The following is a 21,721-nucleotide window of genomic DNA, read 5'->3' as shown; positions in this document are numbered from 1 at the left end:
TGCTCAGTTTCCCTGTAGTGCTCAGTTTCCCTGTAGTGCTCAGTTTCCCTGTAGTGCTCAGTTCCCCTGTAGTGCTCAAATCCCCTGTAGTGCTCAGATCCCCTGTATTTCTCAGATCCCCTGTGGGGCCACCATAGGGGAAACATAGTTTTACATGTGTCCATTCACCGTGTAACAGGAGAGGACAGGTCCTTCAGGGTGAGAGATGCTCTTTGTTACCGCTCTCCACTCTGGTCAAACCGTTTTCCGCGAAAATAATAGGACATGTTATATTTTTTTGACGGACTGGAACCACGGATCACGGACGCAGATGACAAACGGTGCATTAGCCGAGTTTTCAACGGACCCATTGAAAGTTAATGTTTTCCGCAGAAAATCACAAAAAACTGAACAACGGACACGGAATAAAACAACGGTCGTGTGCATGAAGTCTATCAGCATTTTGAAACAAAAAGATCGCTTTTTGTGATGTAAGGTGCCAAAAAATGGCTTTTTTTTACACCGTTTTTGTTTTTATTTTTTTACGGTGTTCATCAGAGGGGTTAGGTCATGTGATATTTTTATACATCAGGTTATTACGAACGCGGCGATAACTAATATGTATACTTTTTTAATTTATTAAAGTTTTACACAACAGCATTTTTTAAACAAATAAAATCAGGTTTTAGTGTCTCCATATTCTGAGAGCCATAGTTTTTTTATTTTTTGGGCGATTGTCCTAGGTAGGGTCTAATTTTTTGTCGGATGAGGTGACGGTTTGATTGGTATGATTTTGGGGTGCGTATGACTTTTTGATCACTTGGTATTAGACTGTTTGTGATGTAAGGTGACAAAAAATTGCTTTCTCACATCATTTTTAATATTTTTTTTACGGTGTTCAGCTGAGGGGTTAACTCGTGATAGTTTTATAGAGCTGGTCGTTAGGGACGTGGCAATACCTAAGATGTAAACTTTTTTTATTTATTCAAGTTTTATACACTAATATTTTTTAAACAAAAAAAATAATCATGTTTTAGTGTCTTCATAGTCTGAGAGCCATAGTTTTTCTTACTTTTTGGGCGATTATTTCACGTAGGGGCTCATTTTTTACGGGAAGAGGTGAAGGTTAGATTGATACTATTTTGGTGGGGAAACGCCTTTTTGATCGCTTGGTGTTGCACTTTTACGCTGGGTTCACACCTGAGCGTTCGCGATGGAGCGCTCTGTATGCGCGATTGTATGGGCGTTTCCAATCACCCATACAGAGACAAGCGAACGCCCATTGTCGCGCGTGACCGCTGAAGTCTATGTACGGGAACGCGCGACAAGACGCCCCAAAGAAGCTCATGTACTTCTTGGGGCGTCGGGCGTGAGAACGCTCAGGTGAGAACCATTCCCATAGGGAATCATTGCTTCTTGCCTGTTGAGCGTTTTACAGGAACACGCTGTAAAACGCTCAGGTCTGAACCCAGCCTTAGTGATGCAAGGTGACAAAAAATGTTTTTTAGCACAGTTTTTATTTTCCTTTTGACAGTGTTCACCTGAGGGGTTAGGTCATGTGATATTTTTATAGAGCCGGTCAATATGGACACAGCGATATGTAATATCTCTACTTTTCTTTTTCCCCCTATTTTTTACCATTTTTTTTTTTTACTTTATTTTGGAACGTTTTTTTTTTTTTTTTACTTGAAACTTACATTTTTTTATTATTTTATTACTTTTTTTTTCACTCTTTATATTTGTCCCACTTTGGGACTTTAACTTTCCAGGGTTTTATTCCTGTTTCAATTCAGAACACTACATTCTGTATTGTACTGAATTGAACTGTCAGCCTCTCACAAAGTGAGAGGCTGACAGTTGCCTAGGAGACCAAGCGCTCAGGCTGGATCTCCTGGGCTGGCAGCTCCGATGCCTGTGTAAGGCATCGGGGCTGTCATGGCAACCATCGACCCCCTGCCCCCTCCCTCTGTATACCCCGCACATGCCATGGTTAGCTCTGACCGCCGCACGTGAAAGGGTTAATCTGCCGGCATCAGCGCACACAGTGATGCCGGCGGATGCAGCAGGGGCCCGGCTATCAGTAACAGCCGGGCCCGTGCTGCGGAACGGGTGGGTGCAGCCCCATTCCCATCACGTACATGCACGTGAGGATGCGGGAAGGAGCCACATTCGCTCACGTACATGTACGTGAGGATGCGGGAAGGGGTTAAGGAATGCTAATATAGTGAGTGAGGAAGTAGCTAACTTTCTACTGCACCAATAAACCATAACATTAAAATCATTATTATTGTGTAGTGACCCATCAACATCTCTGAAGTGTCTTCTGGTATCAAATCCTGCAAGTTTCTTAAAGCGGCCTCCATAGAAGGTCAGTTGATTTGGAGGTCTTTTTGTCATGTTCCTCATTCCTGGACAGTCTACAGTGTGCCCGAGGCATTATCCTGATGAGAGAGGTCACTGCCATTAGGGGACGCCACTGCCATGAAGGGGGTGTACCGTGGTTAGGTAGGAGGTACATGTCACTGTGAGATGTGTGGAAACACTGTGGAAACAGCTCTCATTGTCTGAACACTGTTTGTATAGATGAAATTATCTAGACTGAAGTTCTGCTGTTTGGCCACAAGATGCCGCTGTTTCCAAAACACAGCTAACAGGCTGCATATATTTCCATATTCATGAGAGGTGGAGTTTCAGAGCCTGGAGAAGAAAAGGAAGCAGCCATCTTAGAGGAAGCTGAGACTGAGGAACTGTGTGAGCAGAGAATCCGATGGCATCCAGGTGTAAGAGCATCTCTCGGTGACCAGAGATGCAACTAAGTGAGGATGATTGTGTTCAAGACCCTGATCCTGTCCAGAAGAATGAGGATTTCTTCCAGTAGCGCTAATAAGAGCTGAGGAGCAAAGCTACATACACTGCAGTACCGCATGTTTGTTGAGGAGGCATTTGTTCTGTTCAGAGCAGGGGCGTAGCGTGGGGGGGGGGGGGGAACAGTGGGGGCCGTTGCCCAGGCGCAAAATTGCAGGGGGCGCCAGGCAGCTGAAATTTCAATGAGGGCTATGGGAGCCTATGACTCTGGTCCCCTCCTTTCTTCCTCATAGGCAGTAGAGCGACCGTAGTGTCTAGAATGGAGTTGATCCTAGGAGGTATGATGTCAGGGGAAGAGGCGGAGTCTCATCACATAGGGGGCGGAGTCTAAAGATGAGCGGGAGATTCTACAGAGCAGGATGTTGGAGAGAGGAGCAGAGTCTGCAGCAGGTCGGTGTGTGGAGGAGAATAGTGACTGTTATTTTTACTTGGGGGGCTTTTTGCAGGGTCTGAAGGGAGGAGGAATAATCCTTGTACTGGAGACTGTATGTTAGGGGTCTGAAGAGAGGGTAGTGGGGGGGATATTATTTACATGGGACTGTATGCTGGAGAGGCTGAAGGCAGGGGGGGTGATATTATTTTACAGAGGATTGTATGCTGGAGGAGCTGAAGGCAGGAAGAGTGCTGAATTTTACATGGGACTGTATGCTGAAGACAGGGGGAGTTTTGTATTTTACATGGGAGTGTATGTTGGAGGGGCTAAGGCAGGGAAGTGATGTGTCTTACATGGGACTGTATGCTGGAGGGGCTGAAGGCAGGGGGAGTGATGTATTTTACATTGAACTGTAAGCTGGAGGGGCTGAAGGCAGGGGGAGTGGTGTATTTTACATGGGACTGCAAAAAGGTCTGGAAGGCAGGGGTGTGATGTATCTTACATGGGACTGTATGCTGGAGGAGCTAAAGGCAGGAGGAGTGATGTATTTTACATAGGACTGTGTGCTGGAGGGGCTGAAGGCAGGACGAGTGATGCATTTTACATGGGACTGTTTGCAAGAAGGGCTGGAAGGCAGGGGTGTGATGTATCTTACATGGGACTGAATGCTGGAGGGGCTGAAGGCAGACGGCAAAGAGAGGGAGTGTGATATTATTTACATAGGACTGTCTGTATGCTGGAGGGGCTGAAGGCGGGGAAGTGATGTGTCTTACATGGGACTGTATGCTGGAGCGGCTGAAGGCAGGAGAGTGATCTACCTTACATGGGACTGTATGCAGGAGGGGCTGAAGGCAGGGAAGTGATGTGTCTTACATGGGACAGTATGCTGCAGGAGCTGAAGGCAGGGGGAAGGTTGTATCTTACATGGGACTGTATGCTGGAGGGGCTGAAGGCAGGGGGAAGGTTGTATCTTACATGGGACTGTATGCTGGAGGGGCTGAAGGCAGGAGGAAGGTTGTATCTTACATGGGACTGTATGCTGGGGGGCATAATTATTACTATAATACTACAGAGGGGGCATTATAATATTAATAATAATAATAATAATACAGAGGAGGAAATAATAATAATAATACAGAGGGGCCAGTATATATTATAATTATACAGAGGGCATTATAGTTATGGGCACTACGGGGGAGGGGAGGTCTGTTATCTGAGGAGGATAGTAAAGTGAGAAATCCAAACATTTTACAGAGATGAGAAGCGGCTGAAAGCAGTTATCATGACGGTCCTATCTCCGAATGAAGATGCTGAGGAAAGTCTACATCACAGGAGACGTCACTGGATGTAAGAGGTATGGTGCGGTATTCTCCTGTATATTTCATAGCAATGTATGTTATGTCCATCCACATATCTGTTTATTATAGAATTTGGGCCACACTGTAGCAGCCTGGCCCCAGAATTCAGGTCACACTGCGTGTGTTCTGAATTCTGGGGGCTCACACCCATCTACTACATCATCTGTACTCAGAGAGTTATCCCTGTGTTATCTGTAGTGTTACATAGGACTGCAGGTGACATCTACTACATTATCTGTACTCAGAGAGTTATCCCTGTGTTATCTGTAGTGTTACATAGGACTGCAGGTGACATCTACTGCATTATCTGTACTCAGAGAGTTATCCCTGTGTTATCTGTGGTGTTACATAGGACTGCAGGTGACATCTACTGCATTTAAAAAAAATTAAAAAAAATACAAAAAACACCAAAATATTAAGTATAAATCACTCCCTTTCCCAATTTTACATATAAAATATCTAAACAATAAATAAATAAACATCACTTTTTTTTTTCATAAATGAAAATGCACAGAATATCGGTATAAGTTATTGGCTATCGGCCTGAAAGTTCACAGGTTATTGGTATCGGTATCGGCTCTGAATAATGAATATCGGTTGATCCCTAGTGTGAATTAACACCAAGACTGCAAAGTTACGTGCTGTTTTGTGCAATTGCCTCAAGTGTGAATAAACACTGATGTTTTGAGTTAAGAACTTGTACTTTGCCTCTGTACTGCCCCCGCTTACTCTATCTACCACAGCGAAACCCCACAGATCGTGCACGCACCTCATCACAGTGTTGGCGCCTAGAGACTGAGACCAGGCCTGTATTTAGTGTCGGGTTATATAAAGACCAAATGCTTTATATAAAAAAAAAATACTGATTAAATGAAAAATTATGCAAATTATATTGATCCGCGAGGTGGACATATATACACCTCCAAGATTTTGATTGAGAACCTAATTATTTTGTGAGAAGTCACAGCTGGAAGAAACGTTGTGATTAGGCTAAAACTTACAATTTAATAGATATACACTAAAACTAGGGAGAAGTGTGAAGATCCCTAAATCTACAACAAACACAAAATATTGTTATATACTATATGTTGATGCTAGACGTATACGAGATGTGTGATGATCCCTCCAGTGCATGTGGCTGCACTAGGAGGTGCGGAGCAACTACAGCATCAGCTAGTCATACAACATATGTATAGTTGCTGGATATAAGATGGTAACCTCATGCACTGACAACACCTGTGTAAGAACCACTGTGGCGTGCTCAGATCACAGGTAGTCATATGCTATAACACAGGGTTACCAAGTTTAGGACTGAAAAAGTTGCCAGGGGGGAGGGGAGTAACCACCTTTGTATAGGTGACCCTCAAAAATGAACACCAGGTGAGAAAATCCTCCCTACAAACCCCTCTATTCAGCAAAAACTCAAAGTCCTAACCAATCCAGATGACGGCTATCTGCCTTGATTAGCATGTGGATGCGCTCTGTCCATGCCCTAAACCTATGTTCAAGCTCAACGTTTCGCCTTGTGGAGGCTCATCAGGAGCTAGGTTAACTGTAGGACAAACAAACATGTAGGTGCCGTCAGCCTCTGATGGTGAGGCGACAGCTCCGGCGCTATGATGGCCGTAATACGGCCGCCGCTCTCTGCAGTTTAAAGAGGACCTTTCACTAGAATAAAACATCTAAACTAACTATACAGACATGTAGAGCGGCGCCCAGGGATCCCCCTGCACTTACTATTATCCCTGGGCGCCGCTCCGTTCTCCGGTTATAGCCTCCGGTATCTTCATAGTTAGGCTCCACCCAGGGGAACCTGCCGGCGTCTCATTCTCCCATGCTGTAGCGCTGGCCAATCGCAGCGCTCAGCTCATAGCCTGAGAGAAAAAAAAGACTCTCAGGCTATAAGCTGAGCGCTGCACTCTTCAGGACCTGACGTGGGTACCCTTTCTTTTCAAAACGACCTTGAAGGTCCCTTGCTGCCACCTGATAGTCAGTAAGCCTGGAGCAATTTCTGCACTACCTCAGATGTTGCCCTTTTGGTATACCTTTTTTTCAAGGCCTGAGGGTGGCAGCTGTCCCATTGGAGGAGGCTGTTTGTGGCCGCCGTTTTGCGGAAAAGACGTGTGCAGAGATTCCCCTCCATATCTCTGAATATTGTGAGGTCCAGGAATGTAATCTGATGTTTCTGAATCTCAGACGTAAAATACAGACCCCGTTCATTTTTATTGAGGTAGGTGACAACGTTTTTAAAGTCACCCTCACTCCCTGACCAAAGGATCAGCACGTCATCGATATAACGTAGCCACAACCCTATGTATTGGGTCCATTCATTTGTTTCCTCCGCAAAAACAACCTCCCGTTCCCACCAGCCCAGGTAGAGGTTGGCAAACACGGGCTCCCCATCGCCACTCCCCTGAGCTGGTGGTATAGTCAGCGGTCAAACAGGAACACATTATGTTCCAAAATGAACTGCAGCAGTTGTAGTACAAACTAGCCATGTCGCCACAGATAAGTACCTCATTCCTGTAAGAAGGTCCCCACAGCCCCACACCCTTTGACATGGGGTATGGAGCTGTAGAGCGCCTCCACATCCAGGCTAGCGAGTAAAGTCTGGTCATCAATCTGAATACCCTCCAATTTATTGATCTCGTCCGTTGTGTCCCTCACATATGACGGAAGGGCCAGCACAAACGGTCGCAAAATCTTGTCCACGTATATGCTTATGCCCTCCGTGAGACTACCAATCCCTAAAACTATAGGTCTCATTTTCAAGGGGGTGACCCCTTTATGGATTTTGGGAAGGCTATAGAAACAGGGAACTACCGGGTGTTTAGGGAGCAGAAAATCTAATTCCGCTTGATTAATAAAATTCTCCGCCAGTGCTGACATAAGAATGTTCCTCAGTTCACTTGATATCCAACACTTTGTAACAACCACTATCATTCAGGATGTTCAGGCACATAGTCCTGTATTGTTCCCATCCCATGATTGCGATGTTCCCCCTCTTATCAGATGGCTTCATCACAATCAATGAATCACGTTCAAGGGATAACAGGGCATCCATCTCAGAACGAGAGAGATTGGAATTCCCAGTTCTGCATCCCTCTAGAGTGCTCAACTGATCAGTGGTGACTTTAAAGAAAATGTCCATCGCCTTATTGCCACTTATTGGTGGATTTTTGGTGGATTGGGATTTTAGATTAGTGAAAGGCCCTTCGCCAGGGTGCCTCTCACCCTCTTCCAGCAAACCTGCTAGAACACGGACGTCCTCCAGGTCATCTGGGTTAATTTCAAGAACCGCAACTGCACTTTATCATGTGTGGCGAATTTTTTTTTTTTCCACTTCAACTTTCTTACAAAGAGAGTCAAATCCTTGACCCACTTGAATAAGTTGAATTTATTGGTCGGGACAAAGGATAAGCCTTTCTTCAGGGCCCGTGTCTCAAGTGCATTGAGGGGTCTATCAGATATATTTATAATTTACATGTCGTCAGAGGATGTTGTCTCGCCTGACATTATGCCCCCCATTCTCGACCAACAGGACCCCATGTTGTAGCTTGGTAAAACAGGGTACAAGCGTTTATGCAAAAATATAAATGGTTTATTATAAATGAATCAACATAAATTTCAATAATATACAATGATATGCTGTACCCAGAATTCGCCACTATATGGTGTCAACAAAATACTACTCAACCAACACAAGAATATTATGTAATACGGCTTTAAAATTGTGAGAGATATAAAATCAATGGATCATGCGAAAAAAAACTCAATCAAGAAAATGACAGATACGAGCCCTTGCTCTGCCCAAAATGATGACTAATCTCAGATAATGGTAGTATTGCAACAAAACTTAGAAATTATTGACTTGATATAAAACAGAGAGTTTCTCCAATGTTATCCCCTTAATCAGTTATATGCATCGTAACTGAAATCAGCGAAAATATTAATGTAGCAACTAATGTTACATGTTCGCAAATGAGCGGGTATCTAGCTAAGTATCAAGCCAATAATTTAGATCAATACTACATAAAACAAAAATATACATTACCCAAGGGTCAAGTGACGTGCAGAGTCTTGGGGCAGTCAGCTCTCGAGAGTTTTTTCCGATAATCCAAATCTTTCTCCAGAGATCTCCCTTTCTTTCTTTCTTTTTTCTCTTTCTGTCTTCCTCCTCTCTTTCTGGTATCTGGTTTCTTAACCCAAAACTTATCAGATGAACACACCTTCCTAGTTTGTAACGTTCCAATAATTGTTGGATAAGCGTGTGCATTGATAAGGAATGTGACATCATAACACTACCCAGAATGCACTTTTGCTACTGGTGTAGTACATATCTAGGTGGCACTGTTGTATAAGCTATAAGCATCATACCATTAAGGGTTAACTCATACATGCCTGATATTTTCAATACTACACACCTCTGACATCTGGAGGCCTTGTCTCAGAGCCAAGGGACAAACTTTGATACATGAATGTATACTTTGAGGAACATCTAGACACGAAATACAATGTCCAGATAAGAAATACAATGAAGCCTCTACAACTGCAGGTGTCGTGTATCTTCTAATGTCTAAATGTATAATAGATTGTTACAATAACACTAGCTCTTTGACCGGTGCAGTAATCTTCCCATGGACCTTCTTCGGCCTACATTGTGCCCGCCAGTAGGTAAATTACTGCACTTTCCTCTTGCATCCATCGGAGGGTGTCGTGCAGTGCAGCACAAGGGTCTCAGCCTTCGGGCTAGGTGTATGTAAATTTATTGTATGTTCCCAGCATTTGTGGTTGTGTTTATTGCCACATTAAAGTAAAATTCTGTTTTGGCAAAAAGCTGGTGTTGGGGTAGCTTTTTTCGTTCGTGACTTCACTGTATCCTGGGGAGCCCACCCCGGTACATGGCTTACATCACATCCATATGATGTCAGAACCCAAGTTTCCAGCAGAATATTGCACAGACCATCACACTGCCTCCGTCAGCTTGTCTTCTCCCTATAGTGCACCTGATGCCATTTCTTCCCCAAGTAAGTGAAGCACACACATGGCCGTCCACATGATGTAAAACGTGATTCATCAGACCAGACCATCTCTTTTCAATGGTCTATAGTCCATTTCTGATGCTTGTGTGCTCACGGTAGACATTTCAGCAAATGTTGTTGCCGTACCATTCCTGACCACTACCCAGTGTACGGAGTTGTGCTGTTCCAGTGCCTATACAAAGGCGCAGCAGCCCATTCAGGCAGCTTACCGGGGGTGGGTGTCTAATGTGTCAGAACATTTATCTAATGTTTATGACCTATTCTAAGTAAGGATTTAACTTTTAATTAGGCTTCTTCTTTAATAATTTATATTAACACAGAAAGTATGAAACATGTCCAGAGTAGCAGGTAATCTTTCCAAGGAGGGATCTAATATTTAAGTTGATCACTACTGATATTTTGCAATGTTCCCAAAGACACTCTATTGGCTCAAATCATTTGGTACAAAATAATGATTAGATACAAGCTGCTATGATGTCACTATGTTCTCTCCATTACTTCTGTATCTGCCAATAGAAAGTCCAATGACAGTAATTATACCTGGAGAAGGGGTTCATTAATTATGTGATATTTGGGAGGCACCCACCTTCCATGTATTCTGCATGTGGTATTTAAAAGAGAAGACAGACAGTAATTAGTTCTGTCCAATGAGTATTGTTCTCCCACCCCTGGGCTCTCACTATATATACAGTGAGGATTCTACGAGGCAGCAATATCCTTATACAAAGGCATGCAAGATCAAGGAGTCACCATGAGAACATTCTTGGCCATCATCTTCATCGTCTCCGCTACCATTAAAGCAGGTGAGATCTTATCTTGATCCTTCAGCATGCTCAGAAATGAAGAAGATAGTCAAGTAGAAGTTGGGTTGGGGTAGACTTTTTTTTAGTTTGATCTAATTCACCTTATTCATGGCTGGTGTGAAGCTGGGCAGGAGTCTTCTCAGCAGGCACCAGAAAATTAGCAAACATGGTAGGAGGATTGGAGCAGAGGGATACATCTCTGTTTTCTTATACAGAGAATTTGTTAGAAGGGCACCAGTAAGCAACAGGCCAAAAAGTAGGTCAGGTGAGTCAGCATAAACCAGGACCAGAGGAGGCATTTTTCAATAAACCTGCATTGCTTCCTAGGTCTTCTTGTCATCTTGTTTTTTTTAGAAGGACAGTACTGATACAGGGGATCTAAACTATTATTTAATACATTGTATAAAACCTAAGTTTGTCCACTGAGTTCAACCAAAGTCTCAATGACAAAACTCCACCTGAATTTTATGGACCAAGTTGATACATATTCAATTTCTAGCTGTAATTCAGTTGACGTTTTCTGACCATTATCCAGGCATGTAAGAGGGGATGCACATTATTTTACTTATAAGTTATGAAACAAATTCTCAGCCCCCTTACAGATGTCAGACTCAACAGTTGCACCCAGGGATGAAGCGTCTACTGGGGCTCTGGGGTAATGTCCATGGCTGGAATGGGGCTACAGCCTCTAGGTAATATCATAGCTATGATGACTAAGAGGGCCCACAGCCATCCTACTTTCAGTGCAGCCCCTACAGTATGAGAGACATGTCCAAACTCCATCATAGAGCTTTGTTCATTCTACAGAGCACAGTGGTCCATTTATTTGGTGCACCATGGAAGGTCACAGCTTATGGATCTCCTCCAAGGTTGTTTTCTGATGTTTCTATGCACTATATACATCTTGGTGGAATAATTCTTAAAATGTCCTAGACTCAACTTAGTCAACTCCACCGATTTCAGCAGGAACAGCCAACTATTTAATGTGAATGGAGACCTCCTGACTCTCCACTAACAGATATCAAGGGAGACAATGATTGAGAAGTCAGATTTAAAATGCTAAATTTTTTGTTCTCATGTTGTCCGGTCAGGAAACCCTACTGAGCTGAGCATGCTTACGTATGGAGGAGTAGAGAGAGACAACTGATGGCCTAACAAGCTATTAATACATATGGCTGGCCTTAGATACTTAACCACTTCTTATGGAAACCTTCTACGTTCCTTTCTCTCCAGGTAACTGCGTGGTGTGCACTGAATGCCGTAATAGCACTACTGCCGACTGTGTGGGGAACCTGGTGACTTGTGGGACCTGCATGACAATAGTGAATGAGACAATCTCTAGTAAGTACTGTATATAACACTGAGACTTCGTATCTGTGTTTTACTTCACGCACAACCCTAATACACTGTAATACACTATGATACACCATGACTGGGAACTTATTATGCCATGTAACCCATACAGTGATTTTATGGTTGTTTCTACAATAAATTCTAATGATCCACTGTGTTTCACCTAAGGAAGGGTCTTAGGGGGAGGAGCATGGCACGGGAGATTTCTCTTTGGTGTTCTGTAATTCCATGTCATGCTCCACCCCTGAGGAACTGCACCAGACATAAGACACAGCATATGTATCTTCTCTGGAGCTCAAAACAAAATCTGCAACCATATACCACTTATAATATGAAGTCTTCTTATGTGGGAGTAGCGCCTCTAGACCCCCCTCAGGCATCATGGGCCAGGTATAACATGTCTCTGCACCCATACAGCTCCACACCTGTGCCCCCTGTATTATTTAGACTGGTTGGTAACTCTCAATATGTATGAACGGAACAGAAGCATCATGGATCATACAGTCCTTCTGATTGGTTACAACAGAAATAATAGTGATGATAATGATGTCTATGTCTCCATAGAAGATGGAAACAGCATCTCCTACTCTGTGGAAAAGACATGTAATCTGAACGCCAACATCTGCAATATCACATACAGTGTGAACAGTGATCAGTACCAGGCCAGGTACACGGTGAACTGCTGCAACAACGACTCCTGCAACCAAAAGTCTCTTGAAGGTAAGCTGCCATCATAGGTCCCAAAGGGCTCATGAATGGCGAATCTTTTTCATAATAATGCTTAGGAGCCTTAGCACGCGGCGAGTGTAGGGACGTACACAGATATCATAAGGCCCCTCCCATTTCTGACAAATTTAGATTTTTTTTTATTAAGTGGAAGAAAATAGTAATAAAAATAAAAAAAATCTCAACCTCACCAACTTTACCTAACCGTTATTGGAAAAAGCGGAACCTGTACTTAATAAATATGGATATGGCTCTGATTCTAAGCACTATACTTCTCAATGTCTGTAGACCAGACAAGTGGCATAAATATACAGAGAAATCTCCCCCATACAGCTCCTCCTGCTTCCCTTCAGGACATATAAACGTCCTTCCTGCAGCCACCACTAGGGGGAGCTCAGTGCAGTTACCAGGGATCAGCAACCTCCAGCTGTTGTGAAACTACGGTAAAACTCCCAGCATGCTACATTCACTTCCATGGATGGTTTGAAAACAACAGAGCAAATGTGCATGCTGGGAGTTGTAGTTTCACAACAGTTGAAGTGCCAAAGATTGATGACCACCGCAGTTACCACTGAACTCAAGGGAAGCTGAAAGAAATCCCCCTGGTGGTGGTTTCTGGAATATAGCTGTTGTTTTAGGTCGGGAACAGAAGGAGGAGTTCAGCCCTGGTCCTAGTCCTGAATTCGGGTCCCATAGCAGTCACATGGTCTGACTCCACGTTGGGTACGCCACTACCTGAGGGAGTATATAGGATGTCCCCCATTTAACCAATAACTGATTAGCGCATTATAAGGCTTATAGTTCTCCAGAAATCATCCCCAGGAAACACCAGGATAGGTAAGGGACACCCACCGATCACCAGAATGTGGGTTAAGGTCCTCTGACCTAGTAGTTTGAATGGAGTGGTGGTCACGAGAACGCACTGCTGTGCAGTCACATCATGAGACGGAGGGAATTTACTGCAGGACGTACAGATGCCACATACCCCACAAGGTCATACGGCCGCACATGTTCCAAATCCTCTCCGATCAAGCGCCTCTGCTCCAATCCTCACCGCCCGGCTTTGTTTTCACCTCGGTAGTGACGTTTTCGCCTTATACTGGACGTGATCAGTCAATCACTGGCCTCAGCAGTCTCATGTGACTGGCAGCTGCGGTCTCGTGCATTATACATCACTGCAGACAAAAATATGATGCTACGGCGCAGCGGCAGGCGGAATCAGATCGGCCCTGTCAATGATGTTGAAGGGGAGGTGGCTAGCAAGATGAGTGGAACAGCTAAGGTGCACTGAGGGCATGGCCTCGGTGCACTTGAGATCTCATTTGTAAAATATTCACTAGAAGCCATTTTTCTCTGAGATGGAGAGAAAGGTAGCCATTGATTTTACAGGGCAGGCCCTGCGTCTGGTTTGGCAGTATGGTGCACTGGGAGGGGGCCTCATATCCTCTATGTAAGGCCCTCATAGGATGCTACATTTAACTGAAAAAGGTCCATCGTGGGCCACACGTGGGTTTCTATACAGACATGTAGCTTGAAGTTCTTGGGCCCCAATGCAAAATCCATAACTCCCCACTACCACCACCACCACCATGTGCCATTTGGTGCCTTCTTATGGGGCACAGGTTCTTTTTAGCCTCCTTAGGTGCCACAGTCCAGGTGTAACTTCTATCTCCGCACCTCCTACGCTGAATATTTCATATTCCGACCAGTTTGGACTCATTTTATCCCTTATGTTCCCAGTCACTCCCTGGAATAACACAAAGAACGGCCTGGAGTGTCCAACGTGCTACGCAGATGGCGAGGAGAACTGCAAGGCCAAGGCCACGGTGCAGTGTACTGGAGACGAGAACACATGTCTGGTCTTCTCAGGAAAAGACTCACGGGAAGGTAAGTCCTGCAAACGGATCAGATGGGAGTAACCTACATACCGATACTCATGGGCAGAGCACGACACAGGATGTTCCTTGAATGTTTGTGTCATGCCCCGCCCCCTCGGATCGCCTATGGAGTCTGGAGTGTTCCTTTAAAACATATAAAAAATGTAAAAATGTATTAAAAATATTACTCCCATCGTGCACCAGGACAGGACACACTTTAACCAGCTGATAACTTGCTGGAATTATAAAGGGACTTTTTAGTTTTAAGGTTTGTAACTTTCTAATTTATTCTATTTTTCAACTCATCGTGTCCTGACCTGGTCTTGTTCAGTGTATCAGCGTTCTCTCTATCTAAAATAAAAGATGAAGCAAATTTACCAAATCTCCCGTAGTATTGTGTCTACATTTTCTAGGCAGACTTATGCATCTCCATGGTTACAGACTACAAGCAAACCTCTTGTAGTCGGACCCTGCAGTCATACCCTAATAGATGGATAAGAAGCACTGCACAGATGGGACAGGGTCCGACCACTCAGAGATTACTTCTAGTCTGTAGCTATGAAGATGCATGGGAGCTGTATACACAGTATGATAGATAGTGGTGAAGGTGGACCAGCCCTTTATGTACTATAGGGGTTAACTCCATCATGTTCTTGATTTTGCAGAAATCTGCCAGACGGTCGCATTCCAGGGTTGTGTGTCGGCGCCCGTGTGCGGAGGTTTAAGACATCTCTACCCAGACAATGTCCAGTGTCCGGACAACAGCACCATGATTTGTTCAAATCAGAGGAACGCCACATACGAACCGTGACTTCTGCATTCTGGACCGTGACACGTGAATGGCTGCGTAATGCACATTCTGGCTCGGCTCATACATGGAGAGGACATGGACATCACCTGTACCAAAATAAAGAATATTAATAAGTCGGCGGTCAGCACCAGGGCTGGGAGGAACTGAAGAGCCCGTTACTCAACACCTCATAAATGATGTATCTGTAGGACAATAAATTATGTGCCGTACCATAATAGTGACGTCTTTAATGAACCTACACAAATGTAATATAAAGAGTACAGTGCTTTTCCCAGAATCCTTCCCTATATCAACCTCATGGAGAACACAGATGTAGGAAATAGGGGTCCGTCACAGATAATGAGATCAGCGTAAGGCCTCATGCACACAACAGTATTTTTTCACGGTCCGCAAAACGGGGTTCCGTTGGTCCGTGATCCGTGACCGTTTTTTCGTCCGTGGGTCTTCCTTGATTTTTGGAGGATCCACGGACATGAAAAAAATGTCGTTTTGGTGTCTGCCTGGCCGTGCGGAGCCAAACGGATCTTACAATGCAAGTCAATGTGGACGGATCCGTTTGACGTTGACACAATATGGTGCAATTGCAAACGGATCCGTCCCCCATTGACTTTCAATGTAAAGTCAGGAGTTAATATACCATAGGATCAGAGTTTTCTCCAATCCGATGGTATATTTTAACTTGAAGCGTCCCCATCACCATGGGAACGCCTCTATGTTAGAATATACCATCGGATTTGAGTTAGATCGTGAAATTCATATCCGACAGTATATTCTAACACAGAGGCGTTCCCATAGTGATGGGGACGCTTCAAGTTAGAATATCCTAAGAACTGTGTACATGACTGCCCCCTGCTGCCTGGCAGCACCCGATCTTTTACAGGGGGCTGTGATCTGCACAATTAACCCCTCAGGTGCCGCACCTAAAGGGTTAATTGTGCGTATCATAGCCCCCTGTAAGAGATCAGGTGCTGCCAGGCAGGAGGGGGCAGACCCCCTCCCTCCCCAATATTATATTCATTGGTGGCCAGTGCGGCCTCCCCTCTCCCCCCCCCCCAGTTAAAATCACGTTCCCCCATCATTGGTGGCAGTGGAGAGTTCCGGTCGGAGTCCCAGTATAATCGCTGGGGCTCCGATCGGTAACCATGGCAACCAGGATGCTACTGCAGTCCTGGTTGCCATGGTTACTTAGCAATTTTTAGAAGCATTATACTTACCTGCGAGCTACGATGTCTGTGACCGGCCGGGAGCTCCTCCTACTGGTAAGTGAAAGGTCTGTGCGGCGCATTGCTTATAGCACAGACCTGTCACTTACCAGTAGGAGGAGCGCCCGGCCGGTCACAGACATCGCAGCTCGCAGGTAAGTATAATGCTTCTAAAAATTGCTAAGTAACCATGGCAACCAGGACTGCAGTAGCATCCTGGTTGCCATGGTTACTGATCGGAGCCCCAGCGATTAAACTGGGACTCCGATCGGAACTCTCCACTGCCACCAATGATGGGGGAATGTGATTTTAACTAGGGGGGGGGAGAGGTGAGGCCACACTGGCCACCAATGATAAGGGATTCGGAACGTGATTTTAACTAGGGGGGGGAGAGGTGAGGCCGCACTGGCCACCAATGATGGGGGATTTGGAACGTGATTTTAACTGGGGAGGGGGGAGAGGGGAGGCCGCACTGGCCACCAATGAATATAATATTGGGGAGGGAGGGGGTCTGCCCCCTCCTGCCTGGCAGCACCTGATCTCTTACAGGGGGCTATGATACGCACAATTAACCCTTTAGGTGCGGCACCTGAGGAGTTAATTTTGCGGATCACAGCCCCCTGTAAAAGATCGGGTGCTGCCAGGCAGCAGGGGGCAGTCATGTACCCAGTTCTCAGTATATTCTAACTTGAAGCGTCCACATCACTATGGGAACGCCTCTGTGTTAGAATATACTGTCGGATATGAGTTTTCACAAAGTGAAAACTCATATCTGAAAAAGCTTTTATGCAGACGGATCTGTGATCCGTCTGTGTGAAAGTTGCCAACGGATCACGGACGCGGATGCCAATCTTGTGTGCATCCGTGTTTTTTCACGGACCCATTGACTTGAATGGGTCCGTGAACCGTTGTCCGTCAAAAAAATAGGACAGGTCATATTTTTATGACGGACAGGAAACACGGATCACGGCCGCGGATGAACAACGGTGCAGTTTCCGAGTTTTAAACGGACCCATTGAAAGTCAATGGGTCCGCAGAAAATCACGGAAAACGGAACAACGGCCACGGATGCACACAACGGTCGTGTGCATGAGGCCTAACTCAGCAAATTAGTACTAAAAAAATACATCTGTCCCTTTAAAAGGTGTGGCTAGTCCAGGGGCGGGGCTTATGGTTCCTGTAGTGTGACTACTGGCCCTAACACCGTAAATCTTTTTTTAGGCAGTGAGTGTTCCTATCAGCCTTTAAGATTAGGCTAGTTTCACACTAGGATCTCTGCCGGTCCCCATTACAGTTAATGTCACCGGACGGAGACTTACAAGCTTCTGGCAATGCCGGAATGGAGAGCGATCCACAGGCTGTTCCCTGTCGGATCGCTAGTGTGAAACTAGCCTTAGATCATGTAAAGTCGGTGTAAAGAATCATCCTTACTTGTGATAAATTTAGATCCAACTTTTACTATTTTCCCTTATTTTTAGTTTATTTGTATTATTTGCAATAGAGAAGAAGCTTCAGTTTCTACCTGGAAACCGTCAGCAAGTTGCTGTCGATGGAATCCATATTCTAATTAGGTGCTCCTCAACATTGAAATTGCAACATCAGGAAGAAAAAAAGTCCTGGAATTATGCAAATCACAGGATTTATAGACATGTTACTGATATGCAAATGATATAAAAATGGAAACTAAGTGTTCAAACATCTTGATGTATTCGGTACGGAGAATGAGCGCCACGCGTCAGAAATACCTGCACTTCCACGCCTATCAGCGAGGTTATTAATGGTCATTTGAGGAATGTTCTGTCTTGCTGAATGCACTTGGGCACGCAAATCATCAAGATCCGCTGCTGGCAGCTCCATATCCCAGATGTGCTGGATGGAAGACACGTCTGGAGATGCTGCAGGCCATGGTAGCACGGTTGGGCCACGCAGGCTGCTCACAGTAGCATGAGCAACATGTGGCCTGCCACTGTCCTGAAAAACGGCTCCTGGGACACTTTGGAGAAATGGCTGTACCACTGGTTTCACGACCAAATCAATGTAACGCCGAGCTGTTAGTACCTGAAATGAAGATGCCTTCTGATGGTTTGTGTAGACTCCGTTTGCCACCCCAGTCTTGTAATTCATTGCTAAAATACTTAAATGGTTAGAGTATTCTTTTTCTTGTGCACTGAAAATTCTAAAATGGTTGAGTATAGACAACAAATAGTTAATTGGCAGTCTTAGTGCAGTTGCCAGGGTGATGGACTGGCCCTGCTCCCTGGTTAGAAGAGTCTTTACTGAGACTGAAAAGCTGCCAGAGAAGCAACTGAACTGAGATACTACCCGTGAAAGAAAGAGAACCACTTACGGTATAATGCTTGGAGAGGCAGTAAACAGACTTAACTTGCATGTGGAAAGGGTTAATTGCCTCCGGCACCCACCATACTGATGTGGACTGGCCATCCGAATTAGAGATCTGCACCCCGCAAACGGGGCATTGCAGAAAGTATTAATGAAAACACAACTGAAAGCCTGGGGTTATCCTCAGAAAATTACAAAATGTAATTAGAGAAAGATTCTGGAAGAATTACTACCATCATTACTACAGCCTATACACGGCTACTGGGTGCCTATTCTGCTATATGTACTGCAACTCCCATCATCTATTCACTAAAGAGAGACTTTATTTATTGTAACCACATGTTCCTGGCCATTGACTCTACAATTCATCTGTGGGCCCTCTATGTGCACCTGCTATCTTGCCTTGCACCCTGTTACCCACCTAACTATCAAGAACACCCCAACCACCAGCAGGCAGGAGACCCCAAAGTTCAGGGTCTACCCCAAGGGAAGAACACTCCCATCATTGCACATGTAACCCAGGGAGCTCTAGACAGGGTGATATGCCACTGTGAGGACCACAACCAATCTCATTGCCACCACTACTACTCCCATCCTCTCCAGCTCCAGCAAGCACACCTTCTCCTGTGGGCTAGTGCAACCGGCAGCCTCCCCCCAGAGCCCTCTCTATATACCGCGAATCCCAGGTGTAGGAATTGCCGAGTGGTATAGTGCAGCTGAAAATGTCTCTTTATGTGTGTCATGTTGCTCCTACCTGGATGCGGCTGGACCCCAGGCTTTGGCCCTGAAGCAATAAATAGAGGGAACAATTGAGGGATAAAAATTACAACTTGAGTCCAGACTTTGAGATTAAAGGGTTTCTATCACTTGGTATGACATAATTAGCTGTCAGACACTAGCGATCTGCTAGTGTCTGCTCTGGCCAACCATCCTACTATAATCACTTGTGGGGCAGCGGTTTTGCTAAAAAACTAACTTTTATAAATATGCTAATGAGCCTCTAGGTGCTATGTGGGCGTCATTAGCACCTAGAGGCTCCGTCTACCTTCATACACAGCCGCCGCCCAGCGCGTCCCTCCAGCCCGCCCATGTCCTCCTCCGTGTGACGCAGCGGCCGAATTCTCGCGCATGCGCCGTGCGCGGCTGTATTCGGCGCATTTGAGATGTGAGCTCGGAGCGGTCAGACATTCAATGCGCATGCGCCGAATACATCCGCGCATGCGCATTGAATGTCTGACCGCTCCCAGCTCACATCTCAAATGCGCCGAATACAGCCGCGCACGGCGCATGCGCGAGAATTCGGCCGCCGCGTCACACGGAGGAGGACATGGGCGGGCTGGAGGGACGCGCTGGGCGGCGGCTGTGTATGAAGGTAGACGGAGCCTCTAGGTGCTAATGACGCCCACATAGCACCTAGAGGCTCATTAGCATATTTATAAAAGTTAGTTTTTTAGCAAAACCGCTGCCCCACAAGTGATTATAGTAGGATGGTTGGCCAGAGCAGACACTAGCAGATCGCTAGTGTCTGACAGCTAATTATGTCATACCAAGTGATAGAAACCCTTTAAGTTCAATAGCAGCTTTACTTTGCATAAACGTTCTCCAAAACGGTTTACAGGCTTTGTCTTGGTTCCAGCAGGCTTTAGCATAAAACTGGAAGGCAAACTCCACTCTGCTATATCTGTTTCTCTCAGACTCTGCTGTACTGACAGGCTGGCTGTATAATTTAGCGTCTTCTGTATGCAGCAATTCAAATTTGTAGTCTGACTTTAGGTTATGCCAGGGAACTTTCCTCCTGGCTCCCAAGACTTCAAGCTTTGGCCTCCATGGCCAGCAGAACTTAGGGTGCTCTGGCTGGCGTGGGCACGTCCAGCAGAGACATACCCCTGCACACCCTTCCCCTAGCTGGGGGTAAACTAGACTGACTAGAACTTCTGCCCCACCCTTCCTGCAGGAAGTAGGGCTGGTTAGAATGGAATGGTATGTTCCACTCTGTCTAACTATAGCTCTGCCATATTTGCTGACACCTGCTGGTGAACAAGGCACATTAAATGAACAGTTACATAACTTTAGAAATGCACAGTGTGAAGGACCTGGAATAAATGCATAAGATGACATGAGGTCAGACCAATAAAGACAGTAGCAGGGTGTAGAAGTGGTAACACCACTCTGGGGTTTTAAGCTAGCGCACTGCAGTATGTGACTTTCAATTAGATTTTCAGTACAGAATAGATCACTACGCGCCATTCTTCTGATCAGACGATCCGTCCATGCAGAGGTTCTCCTCTCTGCACCTCTTGCTGTCACTCGAGTCCATCGCTGTTCTCCCAACCACCAGGACATTTAGCGTGGACCATCGCTGACATCTTGGCACCTATCAATCTGCTGGAGTGATAAACCAAGGCCTCTCAGTTCAAGGATTCTGTCCATCTTAGTTTGTGGCAAGTGATAACAGGCACGTCGATAAACAGGAGGCAACACACAATCATCCTACACGACTTGAGCTGATTTTTGAAGTTTCATGGGGCTAAAAAACCTAAATCTTCAATCTAGCTTTTATGCCCCTCCCATATGCCACAGAGCTAGGTGTTTGAAAATTTCATAATCTGCAGATCTTAGAGACAATTGCTTCTCCTTCAATTTGCATCGAGGCCAACAACTGTCCGGAAGCAGTGAGGTGTATAAATGGCAGTCACAGTTATGGTCCATCGGGTACTGGGAGCAGAGGACATATGGGCATGGTGATGGAACTGGAGCGCAGGGGACAGATGAGTTTTTTTTTTATACCTGTACCCTGCCTAGACATATGAAAAGAGGTTCCTGGTCTGGGAGAACCCCTTTAGAATGAAATGGTATGTTCCACTCTCTCTAACTATATCTCTGACAATTATGCTGCCACCTGCTGGTGAACAAGGCACATTACATGAACAGTTACATAACATTAGAAATGCACAGTTTGGAGGACCTGGAATAAATGCATAAGATTACATGA

At 45.2% G+C, this 21,721-nt stretch overlaps 1 protein-coding gene across 1 annotated transcript; it reads left to right on the top strand.

Moving 5' to 3' along the window:
- The first annotated feature begins 10,320 nt into the window (after positions 1-10,320).
- Positions 10,321-15,381, top strand: LOC120986782 (phospholipase A2 inhibitor and Ly6/PLAUR domain-containing protein-like). The gene is made up of 5 exons (XM_040415488.1): positions 10,321-10,420; positions 11,654-11,761; positions 12,338-12,493; positions 14,240-14,386; positions 15,042-15,381. Exons 1-5 carry the CDS (start codon positions 10,348-10,350, stop codon positions 15,185-15,187), a joined length of 630 nt encoding a protein of 209 aa, XP_040271422.1. The 5' UTR covers positions 10,321-10,347; the 3' UTR covers positions 15,188-15,381.
- The last annotated feature ends 6,340 nt before the right edge of the window (positions 15,382-21,721 follow it).

The sequence above is a fragment of the Bufo bufo genome, chromosome 1 (genome assembly GCF_905171765.1).
Source record: "Bufo bufo chromosome 1, aBufBuf1.1, whole genome shotgun sequence".
Taxonomy (NCBI): Eukaryota; Metazoa; Chordata; class Amphibia; order Anura; family Bufonidae; genus Bufo; species Bufo bufo.
Note: the sequence above shows the minus strand (reverse complement) of the source record. Positions and strands in the feature narration are given on the sequence as shown.

Coding starts and splice junctions, on each gene's coding strand:
- LOC120986782 (XM_040415488.1), top strand. CDS start 10,348: ATGCAAGATCAAGGAGTCACCATGAGAACATTCTTGGCCATCATCTTC. Junction 12,494..14,239: donor CAACCAAAAGTCTCTTGAAG/GTAAGCTGCCAT, acceptor TTATGTTCCCAG/TCACTCCCTGGAATAACACA. Junction 14,387..15,041: donor AGGAAAAGACTCACGGGAAG/GTAAGTCCTGCA, acceptor TTGATTTTGCAG/AAATCTGCCAGACGGTCGCA.